Source organism: Hesperophylax consimilis, chromosome 31, assembly GCF_061612785.1.
Source record: "Hesperophylax consimilis isolate HC1 chromosome 31, BYU_Hcon_1.0, whole genome shotgun sequence".
Classification (NCBI taxonomy): domain Eukaryota; kingdom Metazoa; phylum Arthropoda; class Insecta; order Trichoptera; family Limnephilidae; genus Hesperophylax; species Hesperophylax consimilis.
In genome coordinates, this window is record NC_142866.1 from 9,469,137 (window position 1) to 9,488,482 (window position 19,346).

General features: G+C 32.9%; 1 protein-coding gene and 1 non-coding gene across 2 annotated transcripts in view; one reads left to right on the top strand and one right to left on the bottom strand.

Moving 5' to 3' along the window:
* The first annotated feature begins 5,536 nt into the window (after positions 1 to 5,536).
* The window catches only part of LOC149409425 (cubilin-like), a 67,128-nt gene continuing 53,318 nt past the window's right edge, over positions 5,537 to 19,346 (top strand). Inside the window, exons 1-10 of the mRNA XM_089649938.1 lie at positions 5,537 to 6,091; positions 8,967 to 9,149; positions 9,804 to 9,974; positions 12,784 to 13,035; positions 14,170 to 14,308; positions 15,367 to 15,467; positions 16,444 to 16,570; positions 17,052 to 17,264; positions 18,024 to 18,170; positions 18,256 to 18,443. Of these exons, the coding sequence (XP_089506064.1) occupies positions 5,870 to 6,091; positions 8,967 to 9,149; positions 9,804 to 9,974; positions 12,784 to 13,035; positions 14,170 to 14,308; positions 15,367 to 15,467; positions 16,444 to 16,570; positions 17,052 to 17,264; positions 18,024 to 18,170; positions 18,256 to 18,443 (1,743 nt within the window). The 5' untranslated portion in view covers positions 5,537 to 5,869. The remainder of the gene's footprint in view (positions 6,092 to 8,966; positions 9,150 to 9,803; positions 9,975 to 12,783; positions 13,036 to 14,169; positions 14,309 to 15,366; positions 15,468 to 16,443; positions 16,571 to 17,051; positions 17,265 to 18,023; positions 18,171 to 18,255; positions 18,444 to 19,346) is intronic.
* On the bottom strand, positions 11,562 to 11,634 carry TRNAA-GGC (transfer RNA alanine (anticodon GGC)). The gene has a single exon. It is a non-coding gene; the product is annotated as a tRNA-Ala (tRNA).

The window sequence follows — 19,346 nt, forward strand, 5'->3', positions numbered from 1 at the left end:
TCATTTTTAGTAATTTTAGCTCAGTGTATAGACGAAAAATATAAGGTGAGGATTTTTTTAAAAATTTTATGTTTGATTTCTAAATTTTAACATAAAAAAAAATATTATATGTTTATTTCTAAAAATAAAATTTGAAAGCGTATTTCATCACCTTTCAACAACAGTTTTTAGTTTTCGGATACGTTTAGCAATATCCTGAATCCTATAGTATTGCGGAAATAAACACAAATTCTCGACTTTCTGAAAGCATCTTTGAGAAATACAATGGTCGATATGCCAGAGGCCTGATGGGTTAAATGATCAGTATATGTATATATGTAATTTGATTTAACTTTGGTTATGTGTAGGTATTGCAGCCAGAGATGACACAAACACAGTACTCACATAGATGGATTTCTTGCATACAGCATGTTTCAAACTTGTTATTCGAATTCAGAAATGAAAATTCTGGTGAAATTTAAACAAAAATCTTTTATTATTCAAAATCGAACAACATAAGATGGTACTTTTTTCTCTAAAAGAATAGGTAGGCATAAGCAAGATAAAAGGCTGTTTCAGGTTATCGCACATGTATGCGTATGCACAATCCTAAGTGTGTTGTTGTTTGGGTCGACTCTAATTGTACAACCTAAAGCTATGTATTAAGAAAATAGTTAGTATAGAAAGTTATCAGATTTACAGTACCAGAAATATATACTGCCTCTGTACTGAGAAAACCCAATTACTCCTTTTTTAAATCTATTGTGTTTGTTAACTTATATCTGCCATCTAGTAGAAGCTCATGTGGGTCTTAAGTCAATGATGAAGTCCAAGTTATTTATTTTTAATTTATATAATTCCAATTTCATTTTATGAGTTTACATTCGGAAATAATAATAAAATTTAATAACCACGATTGGGTGCAATGGGCAAATCGCTTTTTATTCTAATATGTCTGCCAATTAAACAACTTTACTTAATATTATGGTGTTTTTATTGATTAAATGAATGATTTTCTTTTTATTTAATTATTTTACTAACATTTTAATTATTTTTTCTCCATTCTACATTGTTTGAAGTTGTTGGGCTTTCGCAGTAAGAGCTATATGTATGTCATCAAAGAATGTTAGAAAATTGCATAATGCTTAACATCAAAAGGGTTAGCAAACGTTCGCAATTCTCAAACTTGCACTATTCACATTCAACTTGAAGGACTGATTTTACCAGCCACTATTATAAATATTGGCATAACGGGTTCAGTGTTCAAGTATAATAAGTCAGACTAAAGTATTAGTTTTGTTTTAATATTATACTCTATGGTCATTCGTATCTTCACACTATGCTATTATGCCCAACATATAGAGTGCAAAATCAAACAACATTATCTACAAAATGTACTGTTTGATTTTAAGCCCTCAAATGATTGGTATATTTTGTTGTTGTTGTTGTAGATAACGTTGTTTGACTTTGATTCCTCGAATTACTTGTATGTTTTTTGTAGATAACGGTGTTTGACTTTAAACCCTCGAAATAATGAAAACCATCAGTAAACTTAGTTTGTAATCTTAACCTCAAAGTGGGAAATCTCTTTGTTTGTCTTACTGAAATTTCTTCACCAATGATTGCTGGAATTTTTAGGTCAATGGTACTATTTTTATCTTTTCTATAGAGTTATGAAGCTTTGAAATATTTATTTTGTATTAACATTTAAATCCACTAAATTAGTTTTGTGGTTTGTCAATTTTGTTTATATATTTCATATGTAACAAAGAATTATAAAATTCTTTCAAACAATCTATGTATCATATAATAATTAACAGATATAGATTTATATTTATGATGACAGAGAAAAGTACAAATATGAAAATACAATGGGTATTACCTTTATACCTTCAACGTAGGAATAGGAGTACAACAGAGCGCAATTGAGCCCTTATGCGGGAAAACAGTGTTATCAAAAAAAGACTCAAATATCTAGCTAAGTTCACAGCAAAAATCGTTTTAAAATCTCAACCACAGATGACAGTACAGGGCTTCTTGTGACGGCCGGTAGTGTGCTCTCAATACAAGTCGGCCATTACTTAATTCAAATTTACGGATTGTGCGATCAAACCCTTGGTAAATTTGTCATTTTTATGTTGATAAAGTTTTATTTCTGCTTTTAGTTGCTTGTTAACCCTCTGTTGGTGGGAAGCATCTAAATATCTTTCATTTCACAGGGGAGCAGTCTTAAGTCATTTTTAGGTTTGAGTCCTCGCTGTATTTCATACAAGCAGAGGCGGCTCTAGGGATCCAGGTGGGTACGTCATATGAAAAAAATATGACTAACCTTTATTTGGTATTGTGACCAATCCTCATACATTATTATCTATATCAATTTCTAAGTCTGCAACTCTAAATACATATTATGTTAATATAGTAAATTGGAAATAACTACACAATCCATGTACTTACAGTAAATTATTTTTAAGAGATTACATTTTAATATAGTTGTGCACAACATTAAAGTAAATAAAATAAGAGTTTGAAACGCCCATCCGCAGTATCCAAAAAAGATACTGTGTGCGAAGCAATTGAAAAACAACCAATATTCCACACACGACAAGCTTGTAAAATGAAAAAAACCGACATATGTTTATGTCACCATCTCTTAAAACATGTAATATTCACCGTACTGTCTCCCTCACGGCCATGACCTAAGGGTCCCTTAAGTCTTCTTCGGTACCTAATTTTTACTTCGACGAAAGACATAGTGCCGTCTCGTTTATTCTATGGCGCGCATAGGGACAGAAGACGCCAAAGGGGACATTCATGAAATATACCCAGCGAATCGTGTGGACTTGTGAATGAAAGCTTCTATTAGAGACAACAGATGTCACTGCTCGTCACTCGACGCCGCCGTTCACAGCTATTTCACAGTACATTTCAAATAAATTAAGAATAAAATCGTTGTTTTGATGCACATAATTAATTATTTTTGTTGTCTTAATTTTGGGGGGTCAAACACCAATTGACCTAAGGGAAGAACCGCCACTGCATATAAAATAAAATAATAAAAATATTTGTAAAAATTCCTCATTTATATCTCGAGCGACATCTCTAGAAATATGTTGAGTAAATTTATTTTTTTATCACTTCTTAAGAATTTCCAGACAGTTTTTCCTCATCAGCTCGTTTCAAATTTGCCACGTCGGTTTAAATGGTCTTGTTTGGCATGCAGAGATCAATTAATGTGTTTTAAAAACTCAAACCCTAACGGTAGGCGGTACGGGCCGGCTGGTGTTGATATTCAGTAATGTTTTGTCTGCTCGGTAGTTTTGTTTATATAAACATCGGACATCATAAAATAATTATTTGAGTTATTTATGATTAGTTGAGATATTGATTCGTAAATTGAGCAAGGTTTACACAAAGAATGATTATGTGAAATACATTTAACAAATTATTATAAGCATTTATTACTCGCCTGAAATATCCATAATTCAATATGTACAAGTAGGAATACATATTTCAATATGTACTTCAATCGACAATTACTGTTTATTATATTTTTTCACCTGTAAATAACCAAATTTATTTTTGTAGGAAAGCCTTGGTTAGTGCTGAATTTCCCACTAGATGGCGTTAAGATATATTATATCTACATTTGTTGGTGAAATATTTTGACTTGTCAAATATTATTATTTTTTAATGATAGACTAATGTTTATAAGACAAGGTTTTCATCATTTGTGCTATAAAATCCTTGTCTTAAAAACATTAGTTTATCATTAAAAAAATTAAATATATTTGTTTACATTTTTAAAAAGTATCATTAGTCGGCGGTATAATCACCCATACAGGTGAATGCAGCCTCATGGTTAATATGCTGCAATTTGTCTGGAATTTTTAATTTATAAATTATATAGAAATTTTTGTTATACAATGATTTATGCTTAATTTTCTTTTTTTTTCTTTTATGTGTTTTTCACTCAAAACTTAAGAAAGAAATGAAAAAATACATAAGATGTCTTGTCTATCAATTAAAATCCTTTTTTACATTTAAATTTATTTTACTTTCAATGTGTATACACTCATTACAGTCAAATGAAATGTTTAACAGCCATTATCTGAGAACTTGTTTTTCACATAACACTGTTTTTCTCAAATAAATTAATTGTGCTCAATATAATTATATTTAAAAAGGTAGATAAAAAAATAAAACAAAGTAGTTTTGAGATATGTGATATAATAGATTCATAAAAAATTTCTGGTACAAGAGGTAGAAAAAAATTAAGCTACATTAATCGATATATACCGAGTGGGTCCATACCCTGCACAGAGAAGTTCAACAATGGACTGTGCTGCAAACTGTTACCTTACTTTAGCGAACTTTACTTTTCTGTGCAGGTTCTAGACTCACCCAGTTTATGTCAATTCCTTACAACAGTAGGGCACACATATATCATCTGTATCTAGTAGTCACTTTCTTAAAGTATGCGGTGTAAATTGAATTATTTTTGATTGTCGATAGTAGTTTATTTGATTTTGGGTGCAATATAGTTTATGATTCTTTGCCTTTATGTATTGGTACATTTAGGAACCAAAAATCCATCATTATGAGAGTATCTAGTTTTATATTAATCTCTTTCTTTATACAAGAAATTAGACAGTATAACATTTTGACTTACAATATTATGTCATAATATTCCCCTACTGGGTTACATATTAAGAGGCTTGTGTATTAATTTAATGTTACATCTTTGTGCATCGGTGTATGTATGTATGTATTAACAATTTTGTAATATTTGGATGTATGTAACTTATATTAGTTTTAGAATAATATCCCCCTGGAAGTAATTCCATATCGGAAAGTGTCTTCAGTCGGCAATAAGTAGATTATTTTTAAATTATTTATAGGTATGAAATATTTTATTTTGTAAACCCATAACCCATAGGCATTTACAAACATTACTGATGCTTACATCCCATTTCATGTAGCAGTCAATAGTAATTCCAAAACATACATAATTATTGACTAAATCAATGGTTCTGCATGAAAGGAGCTATGCAACATTTTCATGTATGCAGTCAAATGTGTGTGAATTTAGCGAGGGAGGGCATTACATTTATCTGGCGTGTGGAGTTCTTATGTGCATAGTTTTAGTTTTTTGTCATTTATTATGAGGCCTGCATCATGTGATCATTTCAGTAAGACTATTAAATCATGCTGCATAAGGTTCAGTGTGGTGGTCAGTTCTTCATGTGATATTACAAGTGCCTTATCATCTGAGTAATATACAAATGTAGGAAAATAATTTACTTCTGATTGAAATATAATAAATTTAAAGGATTGGCCTTAAAATTGTTTCCACCCACGTGGAAACCTGTTGAGATTATTATTATATTATTTTATTTTGCAATTTTTTTAGAAATATTAACCTTGATCTATTTAACTATTTAAACAAAAAAAACATTTGTATTTATGCAAGGATTTTTTTAAATTTTAGGACTCTATTAAGAAAATTACATGAATATTCAGGCCATGGTCATCCACTATTCTGCTGTACCTACTTACTTTTAAATGTTTTTATTTTGTCAAATACTTTTGGTATGGTAAATACTTCCCCGTCATTTAATCAAATAATGGAATTTTGGTTAACAATAAGTAATTAATTCTTCTTGTTCACGATTACCTCAAAAAGCATTTGGTAAATTGATAACTAATCAATTGGCTGACATTTGATACGTTAGAAGAAAATTAATCTAAAAGTGGGCGTTTACCGAATCCACCCACATTTGCAATTAAACGAGCAGTGCAAACAAACTATCATTGTTTTTAGTTCTTTCACAGCCTGATGTGCTGTGAAATGCTATTGATTGATTGAGTAAAAATTTATGTATTTTTTAAAATGATTCTGTACAGTTATTTAAATTTTATATTTCTGTTTAGCATCAGTGGGCTTTTGAATGATTATGTGCTATGCCTAATATCAGAATCCCCACGGCTGACCACGAGGGATGGGAACTTATTTATATCTTCAGCTTTCAATAAGAACATAACCTTGGAAGTTTCTGGAGACCAGTCATGCATCAACATTGGACCTCACAACCTCATTCAAGTTGTTCAAATGGTAAGGCATAATATGTTGTTTCAATTTCTTTAATTTTCTGACAAATATTTTTTCATAACTTTTACAATGTTGCATTGTTTTGATCCATACCATTTTATCACATATGTAATACGTAGGTTAAAATCTTATTTGTGTTTTCCAAATGATAAACAAAACCTTTCTTTCCTTTCCCCCTCTTTCCCCATTCCTGCCAATTTCTTCCCATAGATAATACATCTTACTAACTTACTTGAATTTAGGCAAAGAATCCAATTTGAACCAATTGCGATGTAACACTCATTAATAACACACTTCCGTTCGGAAGGGTGGTAGTCGTACCTTTTACGCCGGATGTACTTGAATGGCTGTAAAGGCATTGCTGACCTATAATTCTTTATGAATATTGTAAACTTATATTCTTGTAAGGGTCCCTACTGTAAATATGTATATGTATGTATAAGCAATGTGATACAAGTCTCCCATTTTCTTGTCTCTTGTGTGGAAGAATATTTAATCAAAAGGAAACTATACTAAACCTGTAGATTGGGAAATGAATCCTTGCATTTATGGCACTGGAGATGTGGAATCGTTCTCTTTTTTGTAATGATTTGTGCGAAAGTAAAAACCAAATTTTTTTTTGTCAATAATAATTTTTTTTTACACAAAACATCACTAAATAGCCCAAAACTGACTTTAAATTCAGTTTATAAAGTTGTATTACGAAGTAGGCTTTAATTTCAGACAGTGCTTTTATAGTTGGGGTGTGGTGACTATGTAAAAATATATTATGTCAAATATGAGTATTATTTTCAAAGATATAGCGGCTTAAAGCAAAATCCATTTCCACAGAACCCTGTTTTCACCCGCTTGAAGTGCGTTAATAATAAATAAATTTATGCGAAAGAAAGGAGGGATTCCTCAAAATAGCTCTAATGAAATGAAATTAGTAAACTTACCTTTTTGTGCACTTATTTAGGTATTATTTTATTCTCATCAATCCGACTGTCACTTGCATGTTATGTAACTAAGGAATGACTTGGCATACTTTATCCAAAACTCGTTTTTAAAAACTTTTTCCCTTTTTCTTTCCCACGCAGAATTCATTAGAAGACCTTAAAATTTTACAAATCTTTTTTATAAAACTTAGCTTTGAGATTATATTATTACGATGGTGAACACATTTGCGAACAAAGTTTATAATTGCACCATTAATCTTTTGTATGTCGAAAAATGCGGATGTTGCACTTTTTATTAAAAACTTATCTATGTAGGTGGTCAGAAGAGGAAATAATATTATTTATTTTTTGTTTCTTGGGAATTTATTTGCATTTCTTCATGGAGTCGTAACCACTAGAAGATCACGGTCAATATCTAATAATCCAATACACAATATCTACAGTAGCGACGCCCCCGACTGCCCAGATAAATTTGTTAACATATGTAATACTGTACAAATGTATTGCTTATGGCTATGCCGCTGAGAGCTCCTATGTAACCTTTCTTAAAAAAATACTGTTTAAACCAAACAAATAAGCGCACTAAGTTAGAACCGGAGCATTCGCTCGCAGTTCTGTACTCGCTAGATTGGTGTAAACACCATAAAACTAGCTGTTGTGGCTTTTGATCTCTATGTGAGTGATTACACCAGCCGAGTAGGAACAAAATGCTCTGGCTCTCGCTTTACATTCTTGCTCATTTGGTCTAAACCCTGAATTAAAGGCCTCTGGTAGGCCAATTGAATAAATTAAAATAATCAGGCGCGGCTCGCGCTAACGTTCACTTGTGCACTGAACCGCCAACAAAATTTTACAGCTCATCATATTCCTACATAATATTTTTAATTATAAAATTACACACAATATTTATAAATATGTTAAAAATAAAAATGAAATCTATCTTAATTTATTAATTTGATTGAGAATAATCTATTGCGGACACAAGCTTTGATTCCCGCACGCTAGTTATGACAGCTACGAACCGAGGTATGTACCATTTCGGGCGATATGGGAATGTCATTTTGTATGAAGCTCCTAGCATACATTGCTAAACCGTCATATCACACAAAATGTATCGAAAACATTGCCCCTGAGCGGGCGGCGTTCGGCGTGAAGATGACATGAAAAGAATCAAAAGTGACCAAAGATTTCTGAAGAAAGGGCTGCAGCAAAGTAATTATTTTTTACCCACGATTTGAACAAGATAGTAATAATATTTCTCTTTTATAATGCAACCGTGAGTCAGCGGGTCAGCTATGCGTCTCGTGTAATATTATCTTGTTATACAGCCCTTGGGTTAGGGAACCTATTTGACATTGACATTATTAGTTTTTTTTTTGTTTTACAGTTAAAAACTAACCTTTTGTTTATGTGTGTTTTTCGTCACTTATTGTGTTATTATCAGACCTGTTATATGTATATTATTCTGGTATCTGTATTCTTACTTAAAAAATAATAATCTCATCGTATGATTATAATAATCTTTTAAAATGATTGACGTAATAATAAATGTGGAATATATAATAAAAGGGTCGAAGAATTGATCTTCTCTATAAATAATATGTAAGATACCCACTAATTACTAGTTGAAATTGCAAAGTTTGTACATGATGTAGGTATAAAGTATAATATAAGTATAAATTCTTTTTTTTTTCACAGTACTCCTCACTAGGGTTTCCTGGTCTGAAACGGCCTGTAGTTATTAAGCTTTTGCATACATATTAAGTTTTCGAGGAATTGCTCGGTGAACAACCAAAAAATTTAAGGCACCGGCCGCGCCTGTTCACAATACATGTCTATCAATAGTGGTAGCTACTAAAAAACCTGAATATTAATTTATGACTTATTTCTGTATCTCTCGTATTTCTTTGCATCTAAAGCCTTTTTTTTGTGATATTTAGGCAAGGAATGCATCTTCCCTAGTGCACAGAATGTCCTCAACACTATTCACCAACAGGAACCTTGGCTTGTCCAGAATATCCCGGCAGCTGTACGGTCCACGTGGAATTTTGCAGAGACTTTCAAACTTAGAACGGGACCGTGGAAATAATAATGGTTCACTTGTTCAAGGAAGGGTCCCAAAGGTAGTCCATATTACATTTAGTATTTTAAAATAGTAAAGTATCACTTTATTATTAAACTAAAAATTCCTTGAGTGAAAACGGGAGTGAGCTGTAAATACACAGCTGGTAACTAACTCCACCCGTCCGAATATTAGTTGACATCTGTAAATGTACTAAAGTTATAATTTCTAAAATGTACATTCATTAAATATAATTAAAATTAAATTTATTCATGCTTATCTACAAGGCAAGAGCAGGAACAAATATAATTATATTCATGATTAACATAAATTTCCTTGTTGGATTCATGAATGTGGTGGTATGAATTTTTAATAAAAAGTTCGATTACAGTTAATAAAAATCGACGGTCCCGAAGAACAATGTCGGTTGTGCAAATTTGTAGTTTTGCATTAGAGATGTTTACTGTTTCATTTCTGCATTTTTACTGTTTTTGATAATACATTTCTCTTATTAAATAAATAAGGGTAAATGCAATATACCAAGCAACACCACATTTCTTGATCTCAAAAACAGTAAAAATCCAGCAACGAAACTTTAAACAGTTCTATTACAAAACTACAAATTTGCAAATCCCGAAATTGTTCTTCTGGACCGTTGAAATAATTTGTCTTTTAAAAAAGTACCGTAAGTATAAGTATTTTTTTCTTTTTATAGCAAGTTCAATTGTCAAGGCTTAGAAGAAGAATATCATTGGTGGAAGTTTCAGTTCGATCAATTTTAGCCACACTGAACAAAGATAGCTGTTCGTCAAATCCGTGTAAACAAGCAGGTACCTGCCTTGAAAACTTTAAAGGATTTCATTGTATGTGCCAAGCGGGATGGGAGGTAAGTTGTTAATTAAAATATCAGGACAATTTTTTTTCTCTGTCTAGTATGGTTGCAGTCGACACTTTCACAAGATAGATGATTTAAAAAAAATTGTTTTTCACCTATGCAGATATTTTTAATATACAGTCAAACTTTGTTATAACGAGCTCGAAGGGACCGACTAAATTTTCTCCTTATTATAAATATCGCCCTTGTCATAAATAACTAGCTTGGGAGATTGTTTTGGTTTTCGGCTGTAAAAATTTACTTATCACAAACCAGTGATGCACAACCAGCGGCCCCAGTCGTACGGCCCGCATGTCAATTTCATATTTCCCACTTGTAGAAAAAATCTAAATGTTTGGGGTAATCCTTGAAAACCCTCGTTGAAAACATTTTTTGCAAACACAGTTTGTTAATTTACGCTACATTTCCCAATTTGTCAACCCCCTCCCCCTCAACAAAAAAAAAATCTGCTTGTAGGTCGTGGCCTGTTTGAAAATTGGCAAAGCGGCCTCTCTGCTGAAAAAGTTGGGCACCACTACATAAATTTACTCCGTGCAGGAATGTAGGTACTCGTAACTAGGTACCATCATAACCAGATTCATTAGTTTTAAAAAAAAAATGACAATGAGTTGTAATATAAAAGAAGATGTAAAAAGGGAACGCTTTTGTGATGACTTTCGCAGATTTTATGATAATTTTACATTGCGCCCGATGGATAGCAATGGTTCGCATAGTCAACAATCTTACACAGGTAGTGCCATAAAAATATAAATCCGTCCCTAACGGGATAGGAAATTCGTATCCCTTTTTTTGTTACTACTTACTTCGAGTATGATTCCCAACTATTTTTTCAGCCCCAACTACCAATTCATGTATTCAGAAATTGTGTTTTGAAAATTATTTGCTCGGTAAATCAGTGAATCGACCTCGTTATAACAGTCAACAATTGTATGAAAATAAGCCTGAACTAAAATATCTTTTTGTAATTGCTCATTATAGCCTCGCTATATGCTCGATATTGCCGTTATCGTTATAACCAAGTTCGACTGTAATAATTTATAAAGTTTGTCGGACAACAACATGTAATTTAGAAGAGTTGCTAAGTGACCGTTTTTACATAGATATCGCGGAGGAATCTCTCGCGCAAACATTGGCATGCGTGTACCTACAAAAAACATTAATAATGTGCATTAGTAAAAAAAAAATTACCTGCAACATTAATTTTTAATTATTATTATTTAAGTGTTTTGCTTAACTTATCATATACAGACATGCAGAGATGTACTTTATTTTAAATAAATCCATTTCAAATGGAAATGCAAAATGCAAAATGGGTATTTTCCATTTTGCATTTTAAATGCTTTTCTAAAAACCATTTTGCATTTTGCATTTTAAATGCGTTCCTCAATGCATTTTCCATTTTAAATGCTTTTTTGCAACATTCTTCCCTACTATCTCCACTCATCTTTTTTTCATAAGCCCCAAATATCAGTCGGTCCTCAACCTCGCTATGAGAGATAATTTAACAATTATTTATTAGCAATAATTATTAGCCTGAAACACTCATCCACATTGAAAAATCTCCTGATAAAAGATACATGACGCCAACGGGACTTGAACCCGTGTCCTTTCGATTGCCGGTCGACAGCTCTGACCACTAAGCTATGGCGGCTTATCTCTTATCCGCAAAATAATTCAATATATACTAGTGTTTCATTCAACAATTACTGCTTGTTACATTTTTTCACCTGAAAACAACCAACTTTATTTTATATGAGAAAGGCATTTTAAGTGCTAACTCTCTCACTAGATGGCGTCGAGACAAATTGTCTACATTTTTTGGTGAGAATACTAGAACTTGAAAAATATTAATTTTTTTTTTTGGTAAACTAATGTTTAAGACAAGATTTTTTATGCATAGCACAAAGGGTAACAATTATTTATAAGTAATAATTATTAGCCTGAAACACTCATCCACATTGAAAAATCTCCTGATAAAAGATACATGACGCCAACGGGACTTGAACCCGTGTCCTTTCAATAATTTACATTTGTCAAGTTGCTCCCTGGTAGAAGCCCTGGCAATTGAGTGATACCATTACAAAAAATACTGTTTCAAATACTGAACATGGGGCTATGACGCTGTAATATTAAATGTTAGATAGCAGTTTCTATGTTTTTACGTTGGCAACATTTGTCCCGCGAAATTTTTTTGTGGTTCATAATCCGTAGTCGTGGCATTTTTTTGATTTACCATCATGTAAAATGTTTGTTCTACATTGATGTCCATTATTAAATGACAAAACTGTTTAAAAATTCTATAATTTTTTTAATTGTTTGACCTGAGAAACCATTTTGCATTTTGAAAATAGGTATTTTGCATTTTGCATTTGAAATGCTTTTCTAAAAACCATTTTGCATTTTGCATTTCCAAATGGAAAAGTTTTGACCCATTTCCATTTTGCATTTCAAATGGTTTTGGGTACCCATTTTGCACATCTCTGCAGACATGGATGTGATCAACACATGGCTACGGTGGTTTATCCCTCCTGCATTACGAATCCAGGCTCACTCCTTCAATAGGCCACTTGCAAGCGTTTTTTAATGACTCGGAAAAAATTGTGTGGATAGATTTTTCTACTATGATTACATTTTTTTAAATTTATTGTTTTTCAAATAATAAAATAAATAAATTTGTTTTTTTAGCTCATGATTTTTAGCACCAGGGCGATACTGAAAGTATCTTCCACTCTGGAAAAATGAAGTAGATTCCGAGGGAAACCATGTTTTCCGTTTTTTTAATACATTTATTATTTTATAGGGAACTCAATGTGAAACTGACGTTGATGAATGCACAGTTCTTAATCACTCTGGTCTCGGCTGTCAAAACGGAGCCACATGCATAAACACTCCCGGAAGTTATCGGTGTGTATGCCTCCAGGGCTGGTTTGGACTACACTGCACTTCCAACTCCATGAACGATTGTCTGTCGGCTTCCAACGAAGAACTCTGCGGTCACGGAACTTGTATTCCTCAAAGTAGCACTCAAGGGCGGAAATGTATTTGTGACCAGGTAAGATGTCCAATATTTCAACAATAACAATTTTAACTTTAATTTTCCCAACGGATAGGAATTTTTTCACCATGTAATATTTTATACAATTGCTGAATTTGTCATATGATATGATTATGGTTCCATATGATATGATTGCGTTAGTTCCGCCGTATGATTATGTACATTATTATCTGTATTACCTTCTATCAGTAGAGAAGTATTTGGATCCTCGAAAAGAAGACCAATGCTGATTCTGATAAAAAAAATTATTGAAAGGAGATGAAGTGTTAGGAGAGCGATGGTAGGGATATGGATGGTATGTACCTAGCAATATATTTATAATAGTTTGTAAAATTTTGGAAATGATGAAAAATTATAGAAAAAAGTCACTTGTTGCCTGCAGATGGGCCGCACAACTTACTTGAGCTGATCGCAAATAACAAGTTAATGAATACTTGAACATTGATAGGAAGGCCCGAACACTATTATCAATTGATTTCATACATTTATTTTGCCCTTTTGATTGGTTAATTATTTAGTTGCTAGTTGGGAGTGGCTCATGTGCGACCCATCTGGAGGCACCTACTGAGAATGACAATAAATTCTTCTTCTTCTTTATGTGCCGTATCAGGTACCCCCGACGTTGGCGATCACTCTAGAAAATGTCTCTTTGTCTTGCGCTGCCCGGAATAGTTCCTCCACACTTCTAATGCCGGTCCACTCTCGTATATTTCGCAGCCAAGACATTTGTCTCCTACCAGGCCCTCTGCGACCCTCTATCTTGCCTTTCAATATTAACTGGAGCAAGTGATACTTCTCCCCTCGAAGTACATGACCCAGATATGAAATTTTCCTGATTTTTATTAATCTAAGCAGTTCTCTCTCTGCTCTAGCCCGCCTGAGAATTTCTGTGTTGGTGATCATGTCGGTCCATGGGACTTTGAGTATACAATAAATTATCTTACTTAATTAATTAATTATTTAATTAAGGACTTGGTGGTAGGTAAAAAATAATATTTTTTGTCAATTTTCCCCTTGCTGTCAATTTTTCTTGACTGCAATAAATGTAACATGGCAGGCTTCGTGTTTTGCATCACCATTCTAAGGAAAACCCGTCCAATCTAAATTATTAAAATAAAACATTTATTATAGGGATGGAGAACTAATTCGGCAGGATCCTGTACAGAAGACGTCAACGAGTGTCTTGGAAACCATCCTCCGTGCTCTGCCAATCCTTACGTTCCTTGTCTTAACACTCCTGGATCCTTTGTTTGCGGAGCCTGTCCAAATGGTACTTATAGAATATTACTAACTGAGCATGAAAGAACATTATAAGTTATTTAATTAACTTACTAATATTAATAACTTATGGGGCGAACCGCTATGTCAGCTATTGTAACAACAAGTTTTAGATATGTTTAATATGATTTGAGACAACATGTAAATGATATACGCGACAAAGCATTAATGTCATCTAATCTAAAACTACCGCAACCCAGCAAACCATTAATGATATTCCTGTACTTTTTGAATTACTGAATAACTTCATAGACTGCCCTCAAATAGTGATATAAATGTCTATGTCGTTATTAGTCTTCTTGACTCCACCATCTTTGCCATTGTGACTGTTTTCACTGAACTTCCAATACCTATATATGTAGTCCTTTTCAATTGTTTAAAACCTATCTGTCCTGCATTAAAACGAAAATAATGACGTAGTTCGGAATGTAACTGTATGTATTTCTTTAATTTTTTTTTAAATTTTTCTTCTGACTTTATGTCTGGATTAAATCTTCCCCACAGGAAAAACTAAACCCTTCCACACACTTTTCCACAAATGATAATCTAGTCAATCCACATTATGCAAGTGCATTATATAAGCATAATAAATACAAAACAACACAAGATCAACAACACGTCAACTCACCAGAGATCAAATGGGAAAATAATTCACCGACTCCAGATATTTTCATATCAGAGGGTTCGGCTCGGTAGAACTCCTAACTGGACCTATAAATCCTACTGATCCCTCAATATAAATATTTAAAAAATCTTTCGTAATCCTACATGTATTTAGTTTCTACTATTGTTTGTACCTTATTATTGTTCGACATGTAATATGTTTGTAAAAGCCCAATGGGCATTCAGTAAAATAAATAAATAAGATGCACAAACAATATGTAAGAACAAGATGTGAGGGTTATCTAGGCACCAACCAACCTCCTTACAAATATGTAACATCTTTAAATAAATCTCCACTGCTTTGATCTTTATCTTTGTCTTATTACATTCTTTAAACTTCCACGTTATAATAATCATTCCAGTTAATAATTTATTAAATGCTTCTAGGTTACTCCGGTAATGGATATTACTGCATGGATATTGATGAGTGCCTTTATGGCAATGGTGGTTGCAGTGTTGCCCCTCGCGTTCAATGCATAAATACTATGGTAAATATATATTTTATAATTATTTTTATATTGATAAACTAATGTTTATAAGACAAGGTTTTTTATGCATAGCACAAAGGATAACAAATTATTATAAGCAATAATAAGTCGCCTGAAATATCCATACAAATTGAAAATATCTCCCGAGTAAAAATAAATGCCGCCGACGGGAATTGAACCCGCTCCTTCTTATGTCTGAGCTACGTCGGCTTATTTGGCTCAGTGGTCCAGAGCACCTGACCGGACATCAGAAGGTGCGGGTTCAATTCTCGTTGGTGGAATTTATTTTTATTTGGGAGATATTTTCAATTTGTATGGATATTTCAGGCGACTAATTATTGCTTATAATAATTTGTTATTCTTTGTGCTATATATTTTATGAATATCTATCACAAATAAAGAGTTGATGAATGGCAACAAATGCGAGTTTTATCATTATAATCCTATCTATTGCACTTGTGAAGTGAAACCTTAATCCCTGTGAGACTGATGAAATTTAGATTTAATATTGAAAATTTAAATGGAAATAATAGACACCCTTCTACAATGTCAACTTTTTTAGTTTGGAATTGACAGTAACAAAATACTTCCAAAACACTGAAAACTTAGCTTTACCACTGCACACAGCAGTGCACCTCAAGGAAGTCATAATTTCACTGCACTGCAAATGTAGCCAGCCGCACTATAGGGGTTAAATGAAATATTGGATTTTAGCCGAATTTATGTGTAATGGTATCTAATTATACTATAATCAGAATATGTATGACGATTTCTAATCATATTGAATTACTTTTAACTAAAGAATATTAAATCGATATTCAATTTAAGCAACAAAGTTTAAAAAATGCCCATTATAAATATTGAAAATGGAATATTACAGCAAACAAGTTAAATAGGTCAGTTTTTTTTGTTCATATTTTTACTGTAATAATTTTAACAAAAATGCAGTCTTATAAGTAAGTTTATATATTATCAGGGTTCAAGTACCTGTGGCGAATGTCCCCCTGGATATAGCGGCGATGGTATTACTTGCACCTACATGGGAGTTTGTGCAATAAACAATGGAGGCTGCCATCCATTGGCACGTTGTGTTGCAAACGCAAGTATGTATATACATATGTATTATATTTCGTCTGTAAGTTTGATTCCGCATATGAGCCAATAATTTATTTCAAAATATGTTTTTTGGGCGCATTCTATTTTTTCATCCTTGTTATTGGCAAAATTGCAAATTTAATGGTTCTTCCGCGGTATTAGACTTACACCGATAATTTATTATTTAATTTTTCACTTGCACCAAACACTTTGTGAGTATACATAATTATGTACAATAATTTATTATTTAATACCATGTAATCAAAATAATAATATAATATTCACAGCAACTAGTAGTATTTTGATGATTGAACTTCGGCTTAAACATTTCTATGCTAAAAAGTGGATCTTGTAAATTAATATTCATTCTTTTTCATTTTTTTTTATTTCTGTTACTATATTTATAATATCCAAACAGTCAAATATCTATTTTTAATAACTAAGCACGTCATCAAAATGGAATGTGAAAATTGAACATGAACATTGTAGTGATAAGCTCGACGTATGTGCGTTGCCGCTGCAACGCCGGCTACGCAGGGCTCGGCTACGGCCTGAACGGCTGCTCTCCAGTGGACCCCACGGTCTCCACGCCTCCCCCCGGAGGCTTCCTCTCCGTGCACTGCCAGCCCAACCCCTGCCAGCACGGCACCTGCCACGACATCCCTGAGGGGTACCTCTGCATATGCAACCCTCGCTATACTGGTAAACCAATCTTTTACATTTTATTAGTATTACAATTACAGATTTACCTGTTAGTTGTTAGTATCCATTTAACGCCGATTCTCATCCTGTTACAACTTTTCACAAAATTGTGATCATCTTGTGCTTGTCAGCTAACACAATTAAGGTATAGGCACCGCCACCGCGAGAACCATTCATTGGATGACCAAAACCTCTGCCATAGGTCCCCCCAAGTGGTTTGCTACATTTGGTTACTTAGCAGGGGTGCCTGAGTTCACGGGGTGAGGTTTGTCTAGGTCTTGACGGCTGATGCATCTGCCCACTACCAATTGAGGGAGACCATCTGACCTCTTCCCCTATCCTTACAGACCCTGACCTGACCTTATAGACACGTTTTCAATGACAATACATTCTATCAACTTTTGGTGTGAGTCTATATATACATTTTTCTGAAATTGGATGACATTACATCAATACTCTGTGTAGAATTAAGTGTATATATATTATGTTCAGCATGTTAATGTGTTTAGTCAATTAATTTTTATTTATATGTGTAGTATATTTTTACAACAGTGTTTTTATAAATGCGTCTATTTACATGTTTAGTGTATATTTATATGTATAGTTTATGTATATGTGTAGTCTAGTATATTTTGTCTGTGTAGTGTAAAATCAATAAGTTCAATTTATTTGGTTTATTTTGATTACTTAAGAAGTAGTATATTTGGTGGAATTTTAATTATACACTATCTTATTTTAACTGATGTATTTTTCAAACAGGAGCAAACTGTGAGCATCTCAGGAATCCTTGCTCTCCAAATCCATGCCAAAACTCAGGAACTTGTATATCTGATATGGCTACAGGGGGTTACAGGTGCGAATGTAGCAATTATTACACTGGCGTTACTTGCGAAACACAGACGTCAAGTAGGTTCTTTCAAAATTATTTTATTAAGTGTTACAAGTTTTTTTATATGTATATATATATATGTATCATGGTATTATTTTACAGGTTGTGGTGGTATCCTAGAAAAACAAGAAGGCAGTATTGTATACCCCGAAACAAATTTGTCATCTTCCTACAACCACAACTCAAAATGTGCTTGGGTCATTCTGACGGCTCCAGATAAAGTTCTGAGTATTACTTTCTCAAAGTTCAATTTGGAACAAGGGGTTGATTGCCTCTACGATTGGTTACAGGTTTGTTTATTATTAATAGTTTTATGACTTGGTTTTTGCCTTAGATTTAAGGCAAAATTTATTTAACTTTTTTTTACTGTTGAAGAATATAGAATGTTAAATATATTTATACGCGGTTAAATTCAGTTACGGTTAACATTTTGCCACAAAAACCTAGTTTCAAAATCTAACAATATAAATATGAATTATTATCATCAGTTTTCTTATACTGGTATTTAGTGCAGTCTTAACCATATTGAAAGAATCCCCCCTCCCCCCCATACTACAAATAAAAAAAATAAGAGAAATAGGAATAAAACACAAAATTATTTTTATAGACATTGTGTATTTATTTATTGTCTTTTATGTCATATTAATATCACATACAACATTATAATAATATTTAATTAAAATATGTAAATAGTGATGGTTTCATGGCCTCGTTATAAAATATGTGTTGAATACTTCGTTGCTATTTATGCCGCTTGACCCACTGGCGGCGCTAGAGCCAGCTGATCAAGGAACGGTACTACCAAAGAGAAAAATACTTCGGTGTTTGCAGCGGCAAAAAACGCTTTAAGCGAATTACCTCATCAGATCACATAAATTTAATTTTGTGTAGGTACTACGCTATTTTTATAATTATCGCAATATTTTATTCGCGATCGTGTACACAATTATTTACAATGGTTATGTATGGGGTGGTTCCAAAATTCAACACACCTTTAAAAAGTGATATAGAGTCCTTAAAAGTGATGAAACAAAAACTAAGTTTAATGGTTACCCATGTAACCTTTTAACCTAGTTTTTGTTTCATCACTTTTATTGCGTTTATACCACTTTTTGAAGGTGTGTTGAATTTTCATTTTGATGATATTCTCAGTCACTGTGAGCGGTGTACGCAACAATTGAGCAAATGAGCAT